Raw genomic sequence first — 21,928 nt, 5'->3', positions numbered from 1 at the left:
AAGTAGAATTTCCCCCGGTGATAACATTTTGGAGCTAACAGCGAAACTCGCATATCCACTTCACGACTTTACAAAAAGATCAACCCCCCCATCAGAAAACAAATTGCTTCTTTTACTAATGCCTTCAATTTACCATTAAGCAGTGTTTGAAATTTATGCACACAAACCTGTAAATTGTGGTAGTTGGAGTGTTGACCTTCTCCTTCAGAATGCGACATTTAAATTTATTGTACTACAAAGAAAAACATATTTACATATTATGATACAAAGTTTTAATGAGAAAACTACTTTTTCCAAGAAACATTAAGAGGGTGTCTGCTATGTTCAAGGGGCTGAAACACTATGGACACAAAGAACTCACAGCCTAGAGCTGTTCTGTTTAGCAGGGACCCAGGAACCCAAATGGCTAAGGACACTTAAAATGTGACTAAGCTGAATTGATGTGCAAAACACACAGGGCCTTAAAGGCGTACTGTGGGGAAAAAAAGAATATAAAATGCTTGTTCATTTTTTTTTTTCACACTGGCTATGTGTGATATACTGGGTTAAATAAATTTCATTAAAATTAGTATCACCATTGTTTTACTTTTAGTAAAATGTCAATGTAGTTGACACAAAATTCAAGATTAGACATGTGGCTTGGATTTGTGGATTCCACTATACTTCTACTGGACAGTACTGGTCTAGAAGATCCAACTTTAATTATGTGAAATTAATACAACTCTGAGAAAGACACAGCAACATCCTTCAGTTGTGTAAAGACACAAAGTTTATAGTAAGTGATATCATTACATTCAAAAAGCAAATGTAATTTTTTCTTTTCCTTTTTTTCTGCTTTTATTGCTATTATAACAGTATATGCTAAGTACTTTCTATTAAATAACTACTTAAAAGAGGTAGTTGTTGGGAGGAAAAATCCCCAGATTTGTATGATGTGACTGCTTCACACATACATGTTCAAATCAAATCATTTTTCTTCACAAAAGCTGATATGTTTAGTTCTTAAAAGAAGCTACAAAAAAAGGCAACCTACAAAATGGAAGAAAATATTTTTGTATCATCTCTCTGTTAAGGGACTGATATCAAGAGTATGTAAGGAACTCAGCAGCAAACAAAGAGCCAGGCATGCTGTAGGAGAGTTGCTTGGAGGCTAGATAGCTGTTTGGGGTTCAGATCAATCACTTGAGCCCAGGAGTTCAAAGCCAGCCCAGGCAACATAGTGAGACCCCGTCTCAAAACAAAAGCAAAAACAATCTCATTCAAAAACGGGCAAAGGACTTGAACAGAGAATTCTCCAAAGTAGATACCCAATGGCCAATAGTGCTTTAAAAGATGCCTGACATCACCAAGTCGTCAGAGAAAAACAAATCAAATCCACACAGTAAGATGCCATTTCACACCCTCTAGGATGGCTATTGTAAACAACAACAAAAACAGAAAATAGTAAGTGTTGGCAAGAATATAGAAAACCCAGAACCTTTGTGCATCGCTGGTGACTGTGAATGGTACAGCTGCTGTGAGAAATGACATGGCAGGTCTCCAAAAAACTAAAAGTTGAATTGCCGCATCATTCAGCAATTCCACTCCTGAGTGTACATCAAAAGAAGTAAAATAGGCATCTCAAACAGAAATTTGCACACCCAGGTTCACAGAAGCACTATTCACAACAGTCAAAAGTGACCACAGATGGAGAAACTAATAAACAAAATTTGGCATAAACGTACAATAGGATATTATTCAGCCTTCAAAAAGGAATGAAATTCTGACATAAGATACAACCACAGTGAAATCTTGAGGACATTATGCTGAGTGAAATAAGCCAGCCACAAAAGGACAAATACTGTATGATTCTACTGGATAAGGTTCCAGGAGTCATCAGATTCATAGAAAAAGAAAGCAGAGTGGTGGTTGCCAGGGACTGGGAGGAAGAGGAAATGAAGAGTTATTTTTTAGTGGGTAGAGTTTTAGCTTTGGAAAATGAAAAGTTCTGTGGATGGATGGTGGTGATGGTTTGACAACACAAATGTAATCAATGCCACAGAATTGTATACTTGAAAGTGATTAAGACAGTGAATTTTATATTTTATATATTTTGCCACAAAAAAGAGTAAATGAATCTTTTATCAAAACCTAATCTATTTTTTTAAATTCAGTCCCAAAAAACTAACAATACTGCGCTTTTCAAAATATGTGCTTTCTCGGATGTGTAGATTTAAAAATAATTAGTAATATATTTAAGTAAATTAGTCAAAACAATATAATGTTAAAGTTTTAATTTAATGTTAAAATCTTATTTATCCCATGGTAGGGATTGAACCCAGGGCCTCACACCTACTACACAAGTGCTCTACCACAGGAACATTCCCAGCCCTATGTTAAAACCTTAAAAAAAAAAATTCACAGAAAACTTCCCCCAAGAGAAAAAGGCACAATTTTGTGTGGAATTGTAAAAGTTGTTGAATTTGATAGTCAGAGTTTTTCTAGTTTAATGCTCTTAGTTGCCTTTATTTTCAATTCTAAAATCAGGCAACATGTTATTCCATAAAACAGAGTAAGTACTCCCAGTAGTCATGTATTAATAATACTCAGAATTAACCAGATTTATAGACACACATATGGTAATTCTTCATTAGCCCTTTACCTACATCTGCCTGCAATTTTTGAGGAAACAGAAACATCACAGCAAGTGATGAGTAACAACCGCACAGCAAGTTTCAGAATATGGAACAACATGGAGAACAACAGCCAATTATACAGGTAGGGAGGAAAAGCTAGTCTACATTAATTACTTCTAACACTCCTAGTTAAAGGCTTTTATTGAAGTTTCCCCAGGCACCTTAAACATTTCCAAGAGGGTTTCCTTGCTGACTTCCAATCTCTCAAAAGGCTGCTTCTCTTTGATGATGGTCTTACATATGTTCTCCAGGGCTGACAGCTCAGTGCTGGACACTGCTCTGAAAAGAAGAGTCCAATATCAACACAGACCTTCCAGACCCTCTGTACTTCCCTTTCTCCTCTGACCTGTGGCCATCTTCCCTAGGTGACACACTTGCTAAATGGATTGGTGTTTTACTGGACCATGACGTCAGGGAGTGGAGCACTCATGCACAGAACAGATGCTCCTCCTCCTGAGAGGGAGACCAGAGCACGGGAAGATGCTGTAGTGATCTTTCTTCTCTGCTGAGACCTGAGGGAAACTCCTAGCAGGAGACTCCCCAGTGGGACTGCAAGTTCCTCTGAGGCCTGCTTCTGTGTAGTCTTCCTTATGCTTCAGGTATTTATGGTTTTTGTTCCAAAGAGTTATAGTTAGGTCTTACCATGTCCTGCCCTCTGTGGCTGAGGGAGCCACCTGGGAGGAGGACTGCTGTCACAGTGCTCACACTATGGAAGAACGGACCTCCCAGTAGCTCCTGCTTGGAACTCAGGCCCTCCTGCCACACTGGTTTCCTTGCCATTTCTCAAACAGATGTGCACAGCCCAGACAAGCATGAGATTTTTCTCCTCCAAATGTCTGCAAACACCTCCCACCCCAGTTTCCTCAGGGCTCATACTCTCTCTACATTCAGGCCTCTCTCAATGGCACTTCACCTCTTCTTGACCATCTGCCTGCCATGAGATACAACTCCTCCTGCCTTGTTTATTTTCCTTCACATACTCATCACCACCTGCTGATGACGGCTGTTTACTGTCTGTCTTCCCCTAATGGAATGGTGGCTCCATGAGTTCACTGCTGAACCACCAGCTCAAGTGAACCCTAGAGTCGTGGAAACAAGAGATGCCACTGAATGCCATACTGTAATATGACAGACTCTCTGGCATGGTAAGAGTATCTTTTGGGTGCTGATGAGCTGACTGGGGTCCTTGGAGCCAGATGGGAACTGATGCCAAAGGGAGCAATGGCAAAATTACAGGGCTGGAACTTTTAGCCAGGGAAGGGAGAGGGGCTGGAGATTGAATTAATTATCAATGGCCAACAGTTTCATCAATTGCACCTATGCAACAAAACCTCCAAGTGACAGGGCTCACAGAACTCTTGGGTTGGTGAACACAACTAGGTGCTAAGAGGTGGTACAGCCAAAGAGACACAGAAGCTCCACATCCTCCCAGCATACCTTGCCCTGTGCATCTCTTTCATCTGGCTGGTCATCTGTACCCTTTGTAATATCCTTTATAATAAACTGGTAAACTTAACTAAGGTATCTTACTCAGTTCTGTGAGCCATTTTAGCAAGTTACTGAACCCAAGGAATAGGTCATGGGGTGGGTCAGACATATGGGAGCTCCTGACCTATGACCAACACCTTAAGTGGGGGCACCCTTGAGGGTATGAGGCCCTCAACTCACAGCCTATGCACTGACTCTGGGTAGTGTCAGAATTGAATGAATTACGGGACACATAGCTGGTGTCCTGAGAGTTGAAGAATTGGTCGTTTGTGTGGAAAAAAAAAACCCTACACATTTGAGGTCAGAGTATTGTAGGTAATCACAATTCAAAGTCTGGAGTAAAAACAGTTCCAACTGGACAGGCCTGTAGGTAGTAGCTACAGAGTGCTGGATGCTCAGTTAGCGAGGTCATTAAGGAGCATGGGAGTGACAGGCAAGGGGCAAACGCACTGGACTTGTCCAGGCAAGAGATGTTATGGGTCTAAGTTAAGGCAGAAGTGAGAGGAGAGGAGAGGACAGAAGTATTTAGGAGATAAAAATCAGCAGAACTAGACTGGGCTGCTGGATGGGGGGAGTTATGGGGGAACTGGAAGGCAGTTGGTGGCATCGGAGTTATGAGGGATACAAGGCACGGTGGAGGAGGGAAGAGCTGGCTGTTAATGACTTCAGGCACAGACCTATGGAATGTGAAGTTTTGGTACACCATCCCTGCCTAGCACTCAAGTATATGACATGTTGGCTGAGATTGACAGCATCTTCAGTAATTGTGTGAAGAAGTGAAAAGTTTGTGACTCTGCCCTTACTTAGCATAATGCTTTAGCAAGCCCACATTAAATAAACAGTGCATCACATCCTTCTGGGGAAAAGAAAGAAAACATTGAAAGAAGACATTCAATGTCTTTTCTAAATTTATTAAAAAACCATTTTCAAAAAAAACAGTTAACCAATGTATACTTGTATTATGCAATATTTAGTGAGCAAGCTAATACAAAACTATTACAAAGAGTGAACTATAAACACATGCATTCGGAAGGCAGTATGTAGCAGTGTTACCTGTTTTCAATGAACATGTCATAATAAAATCCATTTTCAATGGGTGGACCGTAGCACAGGTGGCCTCCGTAGTAAAGTTCCATGGCCTCCCCGAGAATATGAGCACTGGAGTGCCAGTACACCTGCACATGCAGGACAGAGACGTCATCCTCTATGAAATTATGTCATGGGACAATTGAAGAAAAATAGTACCAGTAAGCAAGCAGATAAAAGTTAAGGGGATAAATGCCAAGACATTTGAAAAGTGTCTTCAATGCCCATTGGAAAAGAACACTTTCTGCACCCTCCCTGGAGTTCCAGCAGAGCCATTTGCCTAAGTCTGCTGTGTACTACAACTACAGACATAGCTGCTTCACTCCCTTCTGTGCCTGTAAGTGTGGGGATGAGACTGTGTACCAGGAACACAGCACAGAGTGCAGCACGGAAATCCAGCTTAGGCCTGGTGCGGGAAGAAAGGCAAGGAGTGCCTTAAGGTGGCAATGTATCAATGTATATCAGAAGCCTACATAAAAATGTGGAATTTCTGTTCTAGAAAATACCACTTGTAAGTTATTTAAAAGATATTAGAATTTTTGATTTTTTCCAATTCTATACATATTAAATTACAAGGCAGATATATTTTTAAGAGTCTACTAAAATTTTCTTTCAAATACATAATAGCTAAAATATTCTAATTTAAGAAAACAATTATTTTAAGAATAAATATGGACTACTAAACTGACATATATTTATATACTGTATATAACTGTATGTATATATATATATATATATATATATATATATATATATGCACATTCCAAAAATATTCATGAAATACTTATTAAACACCACATTGTACTTTTAAATATTAAAAGGCCCAAAGTTTCATCATTCTTGACTTTGATATTTGGCCTCTTCCATAACATAGTTTATGATATAAAGACCCCAAATTTGGTTGGTTGGTTGGTTGGTTGGTTTCCAATACTTACAGCTTGAGCTTCCTCATTATTAAACATCAGCAGCTCCAGAGTGGAATCCCCCTCCAAAGGGCGGTCCAGATCCCATAATTCACCATTGACTTTGGCTATTACTGTGTTTTCAGCCACTTCTTGACTAGCAAAAAGAAAAGTCATTTAAGAGTTACTGTTATCACATGCTACCATGGTCCAGTACAAGAAAAGATTAAAATAATTTCCAGGGCGTTTTTTAGTATAAACTAATATAACAGATATTTTTTCCATTCTGTAACAATTATTTTATGTATAAAAGTAATAATATGTTTGCTATTTTAGAAACTTACAAAATAAATAGGGCTAGGCATGCTGGTGTACAGATGTAATCCCACCTACGCTGGAGGTAGAAATAGAAGGATCGTGGTCTGAGGCCAGCCCTGGGCAAACAATAGGAGAACCTGTCTGAAAAATAAGCAAAAAGGAAGGCGGGTGTGGGTCAACTGGTAGAGCCCCAGACTAGCAAATGTGAGGCCCAGGGTTCAAGCCCTAGTACCACCAAAAAATAAAATAAGAAAAGAAAGCACAAAGAATAATATTAAAATCACATATAAATCTCACTACCCCGAAACAACTACTGGTAATATTTTGGTACATGACCAGTCTTTATTCTATAACTGCCCATTCCTAACTTTTTTTTAAAAAAAAAAAACATAGTCACCAACATAATTTTATAGCCTGCTTTTCCACTGCCATGTCACCAGACAGACTTCCAAAGCAGTCTGGAAATGTCACATTTATTAAAGAAGCCTCCATTTCTGCACATTTAGATTGCCTTTAGCTTTGCTACCACAGGGAACAACACACAGACACCCACGCACTACACCTTTGTGTCTTTAATGGAAAAGTCCACAGAAGTGGACTCGCTAGGGTAAATGACACGCACCCGTGCAATATTTTCTGTTGAGGTATTAACCTTTTTCTTTTTGTCTGTTTATCTTTTAAAAAATGTTTATCATTTGCAAATTATTGAGAAAAATAGTTAAGAAACCTGGGAAGCACAGAAAAGTACGTAACCCCATCCACAATCCCACCACCCAGAAATTACTGTTAATATTTTGTTCTATTCCTTTCCACACTGTTTGATATATCCACACATATCAAGAAATTTAACAACAGTACCATTCTGTAGTGTCTTTGTAGACATCTAAAACATGCTACTTAATAATTGCAAAGAACCAAAACTTGTTGGAAATTTTGGTTATTTCTTTGTGGGTTTTGGGTTTTTATTTTTTGGCAATTGTAATGTTGCATAAACATTCTTGAACACACATCATAGTGCCCAATTATCTTCTCAGGAAAAACTCTCATAAAACTGCTATGTCACAGGAAATGCATTTTTAATGATTTACATTGCAGTTTAATGTCAAGTCTTCCTACCGGCAGAGGTGCAAGAGTATCTCTGCTGTAATGTTAGGTACTGCGAAATCATGTCCTCTCTACAATGCAATGCTTTAGTTGGCACTTCTGTGATTAACTTGAAAAGTAGTACAGCATAGTGGTGAGGAGCCCACTTCTCTAAGCCTCACTTTTCTCATCTTCAAAATGGGGATTATGGGGCCTACCTTTTACATTTATACTAAGATTAAATAATGTTTACATGAGAATAAATTTAACTGTTGTTACTAATGAAGGAGGATTTCATTTTCCTCTTGCTGGCTGTGACAGAGCTAACCATGATTCCTCAAATGCATCCTCTCCTTCCATGCAAACAGTTTTACAGCCTCCCTTGCAGTGACATGTGGCCATGTGACCAAGACTAAGACAATGGATACAAGCAGAGATGATGTGTAGCAGGAACACACATGAGCCGTTATCTCTGGACCATGGAGATAAGGGCAATATTGTTACAGATGGCTCAGCAACAAGATGGAAAGAATGTAGGTCCCTGAATGACTACATTGAGACATGCTGTCTATATATAAACCTGAACCACTCACCTCCCAACTGCTTTATGAGAAAGAGATCTTGACCATATTTAAATCACTGAGTTTTTGAGCTACCTTTCTCTGTTGCAGCAGCTCTTAGCCTGTATCTTAATAACAGAGAAATAAGAACCTGCACATATTTACAGTAAACCATATGGCACTAACTTGGCAAAGAAGCAGTGGGTTACAGGAAGTAGAAAATAAAATGCAGAAATCCAATACCTCTTGTCAAAGAATTACAAAACATTAGACAAACCATGTGTTACAGTAGCACAGGAGGAAGCAGACACAAAAAGGCAGAATGTTGGTATACACTGCACTGGATAACTTCTTGCTGTTTTTAGCAAGATACCACCAGAATGAGATAAGCTCAGATGAGAATGATCCAATTTATAAGAAGGAAGGGACAGGGTTTTGCCAAGGATGGCTCTCTGTACTTGTGGTCTGTAACTCAAATTGGCTAAGAGTTCATAGATGTGGGTCTGTGCAAGACTGTAAAGGCAATCTTTTGTCCCAAACAACAGGCACTGACAACGCTTGTCAAAAGCCACACATAAAGACAAATGGGACAGTGGAATTGCAAGAATTAGACAGAAAGGGTGCTGCCCTCCCACAAGCCTGATGTTTCATAGGATCTTGGTCCACTCAACTGAGAGAGGAATGAGTCAAGTACAAAAGTCATGAAAGAGAGCATAAAGAATCTCTTGTCTAAAAGGATTCTTTAAGTGAGATTACCTTCATGCAGACTGATTACCAGCAGACAGATGAGAAGCCAGTTACTACAGTTAACCATTTGAGGGAACTGTCTTATCAAAAAACTACAAGCCCAGCTTAGAAATACCTGTGAGTGATCCTTAAAGTAAACTTCAGCTCCCAAGAATACACCTACAAGAACAGAGCTGTGCAAACTATACAGTCACCAAGAGGACAAATGCTCTCATACTTCAGATGAGGGTACTGGACAATAATTAACTTCACCAAAAGGAAAATTCAGGCCCACAGAGGTCTCTGAGCAAAAGAGTTGCTTCTAGAGAACAAAGGGTGACCAGGGGCCTGGTCCGGGCACCAACTGTGGGTATCACAATTGCTGTGAATAAGAGTTTGCTGTACATCACTGTTATGTTTCTCCTTTTCTCCCAAAAAAGACAGCTTAATTGTGTTTGTCTTTGTTTACTATACACACATGTCACTGAGCACATTTCTCTGTTCATTTGCTACTGGGATACAGGAGGTAGCTTGATGAGGCATTGTGCACATCATTTGGAAATCTTGAGCTTTGAGCTATGGGCCTGGAGTTGTCTCACTTGGGAGGAGGTGAGTGTGGATACTCTGGGTGTTGGGCACCCAGAGATAGCTGGATGTTGGAGGGGTGGACTGTAGCCCATTGTTCCCAAACCATTCTTTTCAAGGCTAAAATGTTTTAGCTGGACATGGGGCTGACCATCAGGAGGTACATTTCCATTTTCTCTTATAGCTAGAAGCAGCCATGTGACTAACTGTAAACTAATGGGATGTAAATGGAATTTGAATCCTGCACTGTTCTTCAGCTTCCCCTCTCCCAGCTTGCAGGCGGGTCCACAGATGGATCCCAACTTCCAATCTTAAGACATGAATAAACCCTACGGGATGAAGGCAGAGGGAAACTGGGCCCATAAGTGATTGGAAGGATCAGAAATGTCTATCAGCCTTGACTGGTCACCTCTAGACTGTTAGGTGAGACTACCGGATATCTACCTTCTTTAAGCCACTATCTTGGCAGCTCTGCTGCAGGTTAACCTAATTCTGTGATTCTTAAGCTTTAGTTTTTATCAGAAGCCCCTGGAAGGTTCAGAAAAACAAGACAGCTGACTGACTCTGGAGGTTTGAGGTAGGACGCAAGAATTTGCTTTCCTAACAAGTTTACAGGTGATGCCAGTGATGCTGGCCTGGAGACCACAGTTTTACTTAACACACTCAAGATGCAACCTGACTCTCCATGAAAAAATATAAACTACTTTTTTTTTTCCTCAAAACTCCCTTTTTCTTAGTACATGGTCTCTGCTGGAAAACACAGAAATGAGTTGGGAAGGCCTGTAAGTCACATGATATAGCAGGATGAAACAGAAAGACCTTAGCTATGGTTTTCAAAAGAAATCTGAAGATTTCAACTGTTCAGTTTTTGGGTTGTTTTTGTGTGTGCGTGTGTTTGTGTGTTACTGGGGTTTGAACTTGGGGCCTACACCTTGAGCCACTCCACCAGCCCTTTTATGTGAAGTTTTTTTTTTTTTTTGAGACAGGGTCTCTTGAACTATTTGCCCGGGCTGCCTTCAAACTATAATCCTCCTGATCTCTGTCTCCCAAGTAGCCAAGTGACCCACCGGTGCCTGGCCTTCAGTTTGTTTTTTAAATAATAAAATATTATTTACATGGTAGTTTTGAGCTATGGTTTCCATATGGTTATATTTAATGCTAGGAATTAACATTAACTAAAACAGTATAACTTCACAAGGACCTGAAAAAATTCATGGAAATTACTTGACTGATGAATAAGATCAGTGTAATATGGTCTGACAAGGAGTATAAATATTTTTCTGTACTATACATTTTTGTTAAAACTTTGAATTTGAACTTTTTGAAGAAGATATTGCATATTCAAGTGGCCTTTTTAGAAGTCAGAGAAAAATATTCATTACAGTTAATTTATTTAATAATAAGAAAAAATAGTTTAGTAGACCCTAAGAAAACATTTTCACCTGGTTCTGGTACAATTACTCAATACTGGATATCTTCTCCAAGCCACATGCTTTACCTGATCTCAGCAGCCACGTGATAAGGTGTTGTCTTCCAAACTTGCCCTTGTACTGTTTTCCCGCCAGCCATTCTCACTGTAATCACACTGCCTGTATTTTCCTTTTCACATGTCGCAAGTAACAGCTGATGATCTTTCTTCAATGTTTCAAAAAGCTTCAATCTTCCTTTTATAAAATTTGGTTGTTTCACCTGAAATCATTACGATACAATGAGGTGAACACCCACAGTCCACTTATTGCTAGCTGCTGCTCTCTAGGTCGGTTCTGCCCCCAACTGCCTTCTCAGCATACACAGGTCTCTCCTCTCTCTCTCTCTCTCTCTCTACTTTCCCTTCCAGAAGATCCCTCCCCACTTATCTATCTAACGCCTTAGCTCTAAGGCTGCCTCCTCTAATTACTACATTCACTGGTGCCTGCTTTTCCACTGTTTACAGAATGTGTACACCATCACACGACACAACACATTTATATACAGCCATCCCTCGGTATTCACAGAGATTGATTCCAGGAGCCCAAAGATACCAAAGTCCATGGATGCTCAAGATCCTTAAACAAAATGGTGTAGTGTTTGTACAGAACCTACACAGACCACCCACTTTAAATCATGTCTAGACAACTTACAATACCTAATATAACATAAATATTAAAGTTTTCATACTCTATTGTTGAGGGAGAAGTGACCCAAAAAGTGTGTGTACATTCAGTAAAGATGCATTTTTTTCCCAAACATTTTTTTTTTTGTCTTTTCTTTTTTGGTGCTGGGATCGAACCCAGTGCCTCACACATGCTAGGCAAGCGCTGTACCACCAAGCTACATCCCAGCTCCTTCCCAAACATTTTTAACTCATAATTTGTTGAACTGTGGAACAGATCCTGAAGATACAGAGGGTCAACTGGCCCATTTCACTTTTTCTCTAGTTGTTTCTCCTGTGTTTGTCTGAACTCCTTAGCCAGACCCATCTCTTTGAGACCAGATATTCTTCCTTTGTTCCTACCAGATGCTGATGTGTAATAAATACTTTGTGGTTGCTTTAATGATTTATAGTTTAAAAAGTGGTTAGCTAGTTTCCTTAACACCAAAGAGGTCTGCTATCACACCTCAGACTGAGGAGCTAGCTGGGTGGCTAGTGCAGTTCTAATTAAGACAATTAAATGTGGCTCAAATAAAAATTTAATTAGTAATTATGTTCTCATAAAATGCTGCATGCCCATATTTAAAAGTTCAGGTAATTTTATGTTATTTCCATAGCAATGACTTACCTCACTTTCAGGCTCACTTTCCTTCAATTTCTTCTTTTTAGTGTCTTTTTCTTGACTCTGACTAGAAGGAGGCTGAAAGATAAATGACACAATAAAGGCTTGTTAAGGGAAACACATCTGAAACCTGAGGAAGTAGGAGACATGCCAGCAGGTTGCAAATGCCCAATACTTAGAGGTTCAGAGCTGGGTGATCCTGACCATCACTTACCTACAACCCTCAAGGGTTCATTTTTCCAGGGTCAGTCCTTCCTGTCTGTGCATGTCACGTTCTCACTAAGCACACTTAATATATTTTAACTTTAACAGGCACACGTAGCTACAGATAAGAGTTCAGTGGTTAAGTGCATGCCTAGCATTCACAAACTCCTGGGATTAAAAAAAAAAAAATCCGTCCTAAACTTCAAACACATAAGGTCCCTGAAAAATGTGTAGCCACTATCAGAGACTTTCAACACACTATTTCCTTAAGATGTTGCTAGCACCCCAGTTACCCCTGGCAAAGAACTAAAGAACATCTCACAGTCTGAGAAAGCCTTCAGCACTCAGCTTATTATTTTACAAAAAGACAATCTGTCCTTAAACAATCTAAACTATTAAAATGTTGTATTACGTAATGTTAACTATATGCATCACCCCTCAAGACAGACCACCAAAACAAGAGAACTAACTAAATATAACCACATGTCCTAAACAGCTCAGAACCAGCCACCAGAGGGAACAGAAGCTGAGGGTGTTTCTGCCCAAGTAATTATTGAATCTTAACTACTCCAGCCTTTTGCCAAATAAATCAAAGCACTATTTCTGCTAGTGAAAAAGAAATGCATGGCAGGCTGTCTAATGGAAGAGCTGAGATGAGAACTGTCACCGATTGGGGTCATATGGTGATTGACAGCAATCTAGCGTTTTCCCCAGACTGCAGCAGGGTAGGGGTACCGGGGTTGGGAACACGCGCGCCAAGCTCTGTGGCTCAGCACACCACACACTGCGGGGCACCGGGGCCACGCCCGCTCCCGCCCCCGCGCTCAGTGAGCCGAAAGCCGCTACGCGCGCACGGCCGCAGCGCCCGCCCGGTTACCTGCGCGCTCGCAGCCGCGCGCCCCGCGTCCCCCCGCGTGGCCCGGTGGCTCAGCTCCTCGGCGAGGCACAGCCGCAGGCGGTACAGGCGGTGGCGCAGGTCGCGGTTCTCCGCCCGCAGCTGCGCCACCTCGCGCGAGAGGCACGGCCCCTCCGCCTGGCACGCGTCGGGCGCCTTCAGCTGCTCGTCCCTCAGGCGCTGGACCTCCGCCCACAGCCAGCGGATGTCCTCCTCCTGCCGCTCCAGGCGCGAGGCCACGGCCTCCGCCGCCAGGGCCTCGGCCGCCATGGTGCCACCTCCCTCCGGCACCCACGCCCGGCTGTGTCAGCGGCGGTGGCAAAGACAATCGCGCGACTCCACCAAGGTCTGGCGACCCGAAGACCAGGCGAGACCGCAGCTCCGCGCAACGCAGGGGGCGGAGTCCAGACTGGCACGTTGCAAGGGGCGGGGCGCCGAGGGGCGGGGCTACCGGAGGGGGTGGGGCTGCGTCCAAGGCTAGGTGCCCTGGTAAGTTGGGGATTGTGGCTTGGGCTTGGACAGTTGCGGTGGGGTCACTGAATGGACTTCTCTGTCGTTCCGAGACGTGTCCAGACGCTACCAGCAGTCGTGCTATTCTGTTGAAACTATCACAACCGTTTATAGCTGGAGAAATTGAGGCAGAGAGAGGATTTGTCACTTGACCAAGGTCACAAAGCCACTGCATGACTGAGCTGGGATTCAAACCTCGACAATCTGATGCCAGTTTCTATGCCCTAAGACTCTGGTGCCTTTCAAATTTGGTAAAATTTAGCCAAACATGTCTGAACGATGTGATACAAGTAATAAATGCCATAAGCATTTATCTTGGATTTCTTTTCTTAGTAGTTAAGAAAGGGAGAGATTGTTCCGGAAAATAAAGATTGGGTATCAGAAAGGTGGAAGGGTAGATGAATGCCAGGCTCAGAGCAGAATTTGTGTGGAAGGAGGAGCCGAGGGGAAAAAGTTAAGCAGATTAAGTTACCTGGACTCACAAACAGCTCCCAAGAGCCGGTTCCATAACCTTCCACATGGAAATTTTAAAGCTATCTCTTAAACAACTCTTTGAAAGGAGAAGCACAAAGAGAAAGTATAAAATTTCTTTAAAATGCATATAATGAAAACACTGCAAATATACAGAATACGTGGAACACAGGAAAAGTCATAACTAATACCTATATTGATTAAAAAAACAAAAGAATGAAAATAAGTTATCAATTCAAAAGCTACAAAAAGAACAACAAGATAAGCCAATGACAGTAGCTAATAAAACTGCTTACAGTTGTCCCTCGGTATTTATGGGGGACTGGTTCCAGAACCCCCTTCCCACATAGATATCGCATAGATATTTAAGTCTCATATAAAATGGTGTAGTGTTTACATATAACCTGCACATACCCTCCTCATTTCTTTAATTATCTTCACATGACTTAAAATACCTAAAACAATGTAAATGCTATGTAAATAATTGTGTCATACAGAGGAAAATGGCAGGGAAGAGTCTGCTTATGTACACATGCAGTTTTTTAAAATACTTTCAATCTGAGGTCTAGTGAACTCATGGTCTGTTGAATGCATGGTTATGGTGGACCTACTGTATACATTTCTTCTTCAACCCAGCAATCTCAATTCAGGGAATTTATTCTGAACATACACTTCCAAGAATACAAAAATGCATCTGCACAAAAATCCGAAGTGGGATTGTTCATCATTGTAAAATACCACACAGGAGATTGGTTCAGTCAGCGTGCTGGGTAGAAAGATCTCTAAGAACTGATATAGAGTGACTTCCAGGAGATATTAAAAAGTTAAAAAAATTGAAGTTCAAAAGAACACTTATATTACATGCTGTGAAGGAAAGAAGAGAAAACGTGTATATCTCCTTATCATTGCAAGCAGAAATGGAAGAATGCTAACAGAGTGGCTCAAGTGATAGAAAGCCCGCCTAGGAAGTCCTGAGTTCAAACCCCAATACTGCCAAAAAAAAAAAAAAGATAGAAAAAAATACCGTAACAAAGAAAGGGAAGGATAAACTAGCAAACAATGAAGTTGGTTGTCTGCAAGGAGTCAGGAAAAGGGAAATGAAGTTGGGAGAGCAGGGGAACACCGCAGAGAATGATACTTTCTGGATGTATCCTTTTGCATAGTTTTAACTTTTGAAAGTATACAAATGTTCCACATATTCAAAACTCAAATTAAACCACTAGATGTGAAAGGGAGTAAGATTAAGTTGAAAGCAAATTGAAATAAATACACTTAATTTTGGGGGGGGTGGTACTGAAGCTTAGCTCAGGGCCTCACACTTGCTAGACAGACACTCCACCACTTGAGCCACTCTGCCAGCCAATAAAATTAATTTTAATTCAAATGCTATCTTAACCAAACTGAACATATTAGAATAACTGAGTTTTTATCTATAGTCTTGATCAGGGAGGGAAAGCATACTGAAGTCTTTTCAGGTTTGATCACTGCAGTGGTATGGGTGGAAGGATTCAGAAATAACCTTTAATGTGCTGTGTGATTGAGGAGTAAGTGTGCTGATGTTGGGATTGAGGGCTCTCATTGTAGAAGAAAGATGCAAATATGGAATGAGAGAAGAGAAGAAACGATCCTATGGGGATCATTTAGAATTGGGATCCGTGTAAACTCATGAATTGTATCATGAGAGGATATCTCCATTGAAGAAAAAAGCAAGCTCAAGCATTCAGTCATGATACACGTAACTCCCATCCAAATGATTCAGGAAAAAGAGTGACCAGGTGTTCAAACGTAGGCTTCTTAAAACATCTGTCAGATTATGTTACTCTAAGTAAAGCTTCCCACTGCAAACTGAGTAAAATCCCAGTTTCTTATCAGGACCTTCCAGACCAGCAAGACTAAGCTCACAGTGGCCCCCCAACATTATCCTGTGAATCCCATGTCCTGAAACCTGGTGTGCTAGTTCATGGTTCTCTCAGATCCATTTCACTCTTTCCTGCCTCTGAGATTTTACCATTCCAGGTCTCTGCCTGTCAAGATCTTCTGTCCACTTTTGACATCTGACTTCTTTTCATCCTGGAGGTTTTACTTGTATGCTATCTCCCCATTCTAGATAAGGCACCCCACCCCCTTCTCCTCTCACGTCTTTTATGTATTCCTCTACTTGACTTTTTCTGACTTTACTTGCACCTCTTCTCTGGGGTTGGGAGGTTGGCTATCTTATTCACCACTATTCTATATCCTGCACCCAAGCCCAAAGTGGGCAGCCAAATAAAGAACATCTTAAGAGTAAAAATGGCCTGCAACAAAACTATGGATACAGTAAAAAGCTTAGTGGTTGCCAGGGGTTTTAATAGACAGAACACAGATTTCTAGGGCCTTGACACCATTCTTTATGATACTCCAGTGGCAAATACATGTTGCTACATATGTTTTCAAACTCACGGAATGTACAATACCAGGAGTGAAGCCTAGAGCAGGATGTCTGTGGATGATAGCGATGTATAATATATAATGTAAGTTCATCCATCGGAACAAACGTACTTCTCCAGTGGGGATGTCGATAGTAGGGGAGACATGTAGCTGTGCATGTAGCAGAGCAAGGGGTATATGGGAAATCTCTGTGCTTTCTGCTTGACTTTACTGTGAGACTAAAATAGATCTAGAAATTAAAAAAAAAAAAAGGCCTAAGAAATCAGAGACCACAAAATATCACCATAAGATGGCACTATTTCTCTTAGAAGTTTCAATGAGGGACCCATTTAGGGAAGTTGCCGGTGGTGAGAATTTGTCAGGGATTCTGACTGCCTTGGCCCCATTCTTCACGAAGGCAAACTGCTTCGCACTGTTATTATCACAGCTCAGCCCCAGGTTTGTGCTTTCAATGGGTGTTTATAAATGCAGGTTTTATTGATTATTACTGTTATTGATCAGCAGATTGTCACTGGAAAGATAGCTCATTGCTTATAGTTACCGAGAAGAGGGGGGGGCTGGAGGCAAATATGGACAAGAGTCTTTTTTTTTTTAAGTTTTTATTTTTTTTATTATTCATATGTGCATACAAGGCTTGGGTCATTTCTCCCCCCTGCCCCCACCCCCTCCCTTACCACCCACTCCGCCCCCTCCCGCTCCCCCCACCCCCTCAATACCCAGCAGAAACTATTTTGCCCTTATCTCTAATTTTGTTGAAGAGAGAGTATAAGCAATAATAGGAAGGAACAAGGGTTTTTGCTGGTTGAGATAAGGATAGCTATACAGGGAGTTGACTCATTAATTTCCTGTACATGTGTGTTACCTTCTAGGTTAATTCTTTTTGATCTAACCTTTTCTCTCGTTCCTGGTCCCCTTTTCCTATTAGCCTCAGTTGCTTTTAGTTTCTCTGCATTGAGGGCAACAAATGCTAGCTAATTTTTTAGGTGTCTTACTTATCCTCATACCTCCCTTGTGTGCTCTTGCTTTTATCATGTGCTCAAATGGACAAGAGTCTTTTTTGTGGTTTCCATGGAAAGGAACTGGAGAGACAGGATAAGCAGGTTTAGGACTGGGTCTGTTTGAATAATTGGAGTGGATTTCTGGGTTAAAGGCCCTGTACTCAGTGGTCTGGTACCTGGGTCTGCGGTGATTAGGGCAGATGGACAGTGGCCTGAAGGAGGCAGTTGGAGTGTGGTCTCTAGATTGGTTGGGTTGCATCTGAAAAGTAAGATTTCCTGACAGTTCTTTGCTGTCTCTAGGAATTGGCTAACTCTAGGATTGGCGGTGTCTCCAGGGTTAGCAAGGCTCCAAAATCTCAAAGCCCCAGAACTCTACAATGGAGTACAGTGACGTCAAGTTGTTTCTCAGTCACATATGAGGTCAGAAGCTAAGCTAGGCAGTTTTTTCAGGTGGTTCCTACCATATCACTCAAAGGAGTTTTGATTTCCTGAAAAGTAAATCTTCCACACAGATAGTGTAGAAAAAGATCTAATTTTTTCTATAGACCCAAGTGGCAAGAATATTATGATAACTACAATTTTTGTTCACCAAATTCCTAACTGGAAAAATGTCAGACCAATTGGAGCTCCTTTAAATCAGTCCTTATTACCTGCTTATGGTCGTGAGATGACTTCTAGAAAGTAGAAGGACCCCACCATTATAACTCACTGGTATCAGCAGATACAGAGGAGAGGGACAGAAAGTGTGACTGAGTGAAGAACTGATCACCTCCTGCAGCCCCAGCCAAGGCGATGTCCTGAGGTGACTGAGAGGTTCCTGCAGGTGTAAACATGAAAACCAGCTTGGAGCAATCTCATTATAGCAGTGCAATCTGCAGTGATCCATCACTGGTGACAGCAGCTTCCCCAGATCCAGCAATAATCCCTTCCTCTAATCTGGTTTCATTAAGAGGACACCAGTCTGGACCAGAGGAGAAGGGTCACCTCTAGGACTGCATTATTTAACCAAGCAAGCACTTTAAAGTTTTTTAAGGTTTTTGTTTTGTTTTTTATTGGTGGTACTAGGGTTTGAGTTTAGGGCCTCAGGCTTACTAGGCAGGCACTCTCCTAAGCCTTTTTTTGCTTTGGGTAGGGTCTTCAGTTTTTGATCTCTGACTCCCAAGTAGCTGGAATTACAGCTTATGCCACCACACCCCAATTTTTATTTTTGGTGGTACTGAGATTTGAACTCATGGCCTCATGCTTACCACCAGAGCCACTCCTCCAGCCCTTTTTTATGTTGGATATTTTTGAGACAGGGTCTCAGGGAATGTTTGCCACAATCCTCCTGATCAGTAGCTAGGATTACAGGAAAGAGCCACCAGTAGTGAATGCCCGGTCACCACATCCAGATTTTTAAGTTAAAAACAAACCAGTTATGTTACTAAGAATTAGCATGCAATAGAAGGTTTAAAAACAAAACTAAGATGCTGTTGAGAGCAACCAGCTTCAGTTCCTTTCCTTCACCATCTATTGATTTCCCACCAGGAGGTTTCTAGACCCAATCCTTGGTGGTGGAAAGTCCACAGAAAGATGAGTACCTTCGTACATAATGATGTGATATTTAATTTACATTGCACACATGGTATATTGATAATCTTGACAGTGATCATTTGGGGTGGGGGAAAGGGGTGAAAGGAAGAATTTATATTGAACAAGAACCAGCCTGTGTCCCTTGTTTATCTTTTTGAAGTTTTTTGCCGCCAGGGTTTAATGAATGCAGCTCAATCCTCTTGGGCCAAGACAGTCAGCACTGCGCTTCTCCTAGATTTAATCCGGTGTCTTCCTTCTCCCTGCATATCTGTGATAATCCAGATAGCAGTTTGCCTTTGCTTTCAGTTGTCCACATGGGGTGGGCACCATGTGCAGAGGACACGGAGGGACAAGGGCCAGGTGGAAGACATGTCCCCAGGTCTACACAACTCAGGATGTTTGATAGAGGAGCCAAGTCTTGGTTTTATTCCTGTGAGACAAGTGCACAGAGAGAAAAGGAGAAGAGGAAACTGTGGCTGTCAGAAATACTGATGAGATATAAAGAGCAGATCCTGAAGGAATTCAACTTGGGTGGTGTGCTCCCCTACTTGGTGTATGATGGCGTGTTCTCCCTGAAGGAGTACAAGGAGATCCTCTCTCGGGATTGCTATCCAAAGAGAGTGGAGTATTTCTTCTTAAAGCTTTTTTCCAAAGGCCCAAGTGCTCTCTGTGCATTTTGCTCTCACCTAGAGGAGTTCTGCCCTTACCTGCTCACCTCTCTTTTTCTTTATTACCAAGGTAAGAATAGTTTGCTCTGAAAAGTAGTAAGTTTAATGATGATCTGATCAAAATAGTAGGCACTGCATTTCACACCCCAATACCATGAAAAGCAAATCTGAAGCATGTGTATTAAAATGTTAATGTTTCTTAAATCCAGAACTGGAAACATGGGTACCTATTATATTATTTTCTATACTGCATAATTCAAAGTGTTACTAAGTAAAAATAAAGATATTTTATTTGAAAAGGAAGTAATCTTATTCTGGTCACACAGCTCTATACACATGATGGAATTTTATAGAACTACAAAACCACCATTAAAAAATGAGTTCCTGTGAAACCAATGTAATGCAAATAACCACTATAGTTTTGTATTGTGCCCACACAGACTTCCTGCTTTTGCTCACTAGACAAGGGTTATATATATCGAGAGAAGCCTGCATGGGAATCCTCTGTACTATTTTTACAACTTCTATGTGAGTCTAAAACTTTGAAAATAAACATACTGTAAGCGAAAGATAATAGCAACAACACGATCAAAATTTAACTGGCGAGATCATTTTTAAGATTAGTTTTGCAGAGTAAGATTCTAAAATGTTCATGTTCTCTTGCCACTTGAATGTGCTATTGGACATTTATTGGAGTTTTATACTAACTTTTCTAAGTGATTCTCTAGGTGCTAAGTCTAGGCTGTCAAGGAAGTTCTTTGCAAAGGCTGCAGTCCCTCCAGTGTTGTTAAATGATTCTTCTGTGGTTTTATGAGCTCCATCCTTTGTGGGTGGCCCAGAAAGGGCTATTGTATAAATGAGTTCTAATAACATCCACCTTCAGAAGGAAATCTATTTCCTGTCACTGGGTGGGGCTAGCATCATCTAGATGCCAAGGGAGCCTTGCTGTTCTTACCATACAAAAAAGGCCACCTGCCATCATTAAAACACATGCAATTAAACAGATGCATTCTTGACTAACAGAGTGAGAGAGGTTCCATATTTTGGAACCAGTTGTGAAGTAGAAGGCTCTGGCAAAATGGTCAATTCAGTATAAAGGTGGGGTAGAACTAGAACAATGAAACTGAGCATATGAGGGGAGCTCTGGGAGAGAAGCCCCCAAACCATCTTCCCCATAGCTCATCTCTTAGGAGTGAGCTCACGGGTCACGCTGGCACTGGACACACACATGAGAAGACGGGGACTTCCTTCTAGGATCTCAAGGAGGGCAGTGTGCAAGAGGGCAGTGCAGGAAGAGGGTAGGTAGAGAGGTCAATGGGGTGAGCTTCAAATGTTGATGGGGATGCACACAAAGTTTTAATTGAGGTGCTATCAGCTCTTTGTTAGGGCCATCTCCTCTTATGACTAATGGGAAGTCACTGAAGAGGCTGATGAGGGAGGTTGCTATTCCGAGCTAAGGTAGAAATCATGGTCTGTTTCTGGGGAGGTACAAATGACTTGCGCCAGTAAGCTTCACAGGCACTCTGGCTCTCAAAATCCAAGATGGGGAAGGCATGAATATCATTGGTTAGTGGCTCAGAGAGCCTTTGTATCCAGAAAAATTCTAGCATGCACTTTTGAAAAATGGCTACCTCATTCCTAGTCAAGATAAGCAATTTTCAACAGTTGGTAATGATTTTTTTTATGGTGCTGGGGTTAGAACTCAGCACTTTGCACTTGCTAGATAGGCACCCTACTGCTTGCTCCATGCCTCCGGCCCATAATAATTCATCTTTGAATGAATTAATGAATGTTTCTTCAGGAAAATGTGAACCAAATAATGTTTGTCCTTTTATATACAACTTAGAATAGTCAAATCTCCAGCAACATATTAATATAACATGAGCGAAGAAAAGAAGGGCAACAACCAGTGGGTGAGTTTACACTCCTGCCAGAAATGTGATACATGTTTATGTTACAATACAGAACAAACCCACAGGATCCTACAAGATGCAGGAGAAAAAGCAA

At 41.2% G+C, this 21,928-nt stretch overlaps 1 protein-coding gene across 1 annotated transcript in view; it reads right to left on the bottom strand.

Moving 5' to 3' along the window:
* The window catches only part of Tars3 (threonyl-tRNA synthetase 3), a 46,404-nt gene extending 32,739 nt beyond the window's left edge, over positions 1-13,665 (bottom strand). Inside the window, exons 1-7 of the mRNA XM_074062130.1 lie at positions 13,258-13,665; positions 12,183-12,254; positions 10,922-11,112; positions 6,185-6,308; positions 5,217-5,338; positions 2,837-2,954; positions 168-232 (exon numbers count right to left, since the gene is read on the bottom strand). Of these exons, the coding sequence (XP_073918231.1) occupies positions 168-232; positions 2,837-2,954; positions 5,217-5,338; positions 6,185-6,308; positions 10,922-11,112; positions 12,183-12,254; positions 13,258-13,545 (980 nt within the window). The 5' untranslated portion in view covers positions 13,546-13,665. The remainder of the gene's footprint in view (positions 1-167; positions 233-2,836; positions 2,955-5,216; positions 5,339-6,184; positions 6,309-10,921; positions 11,113-12,182; positions 12,255-13,257) is intronic.
* Between the last annotated feature and the right edge of the window lie 8,263 nt (positions 13,666-21,928).

This window comes from Castor canadensis, chromosome 19 (genome assembly GCF_047511655.1).
Source record: "Castor canadensis chromosome 19, mCasCan1.hap1v2, whole genome shotgun sequence".
NCBI classification, from domain to species: Eukaryota; Metazoa; Chordata; class Mammalia; order Rodentia; family Castoridae; genus Castor; species Castor canadensis.
This window is presented reverse-complemented; position numbering and strand designations above follow the sequence as displayed.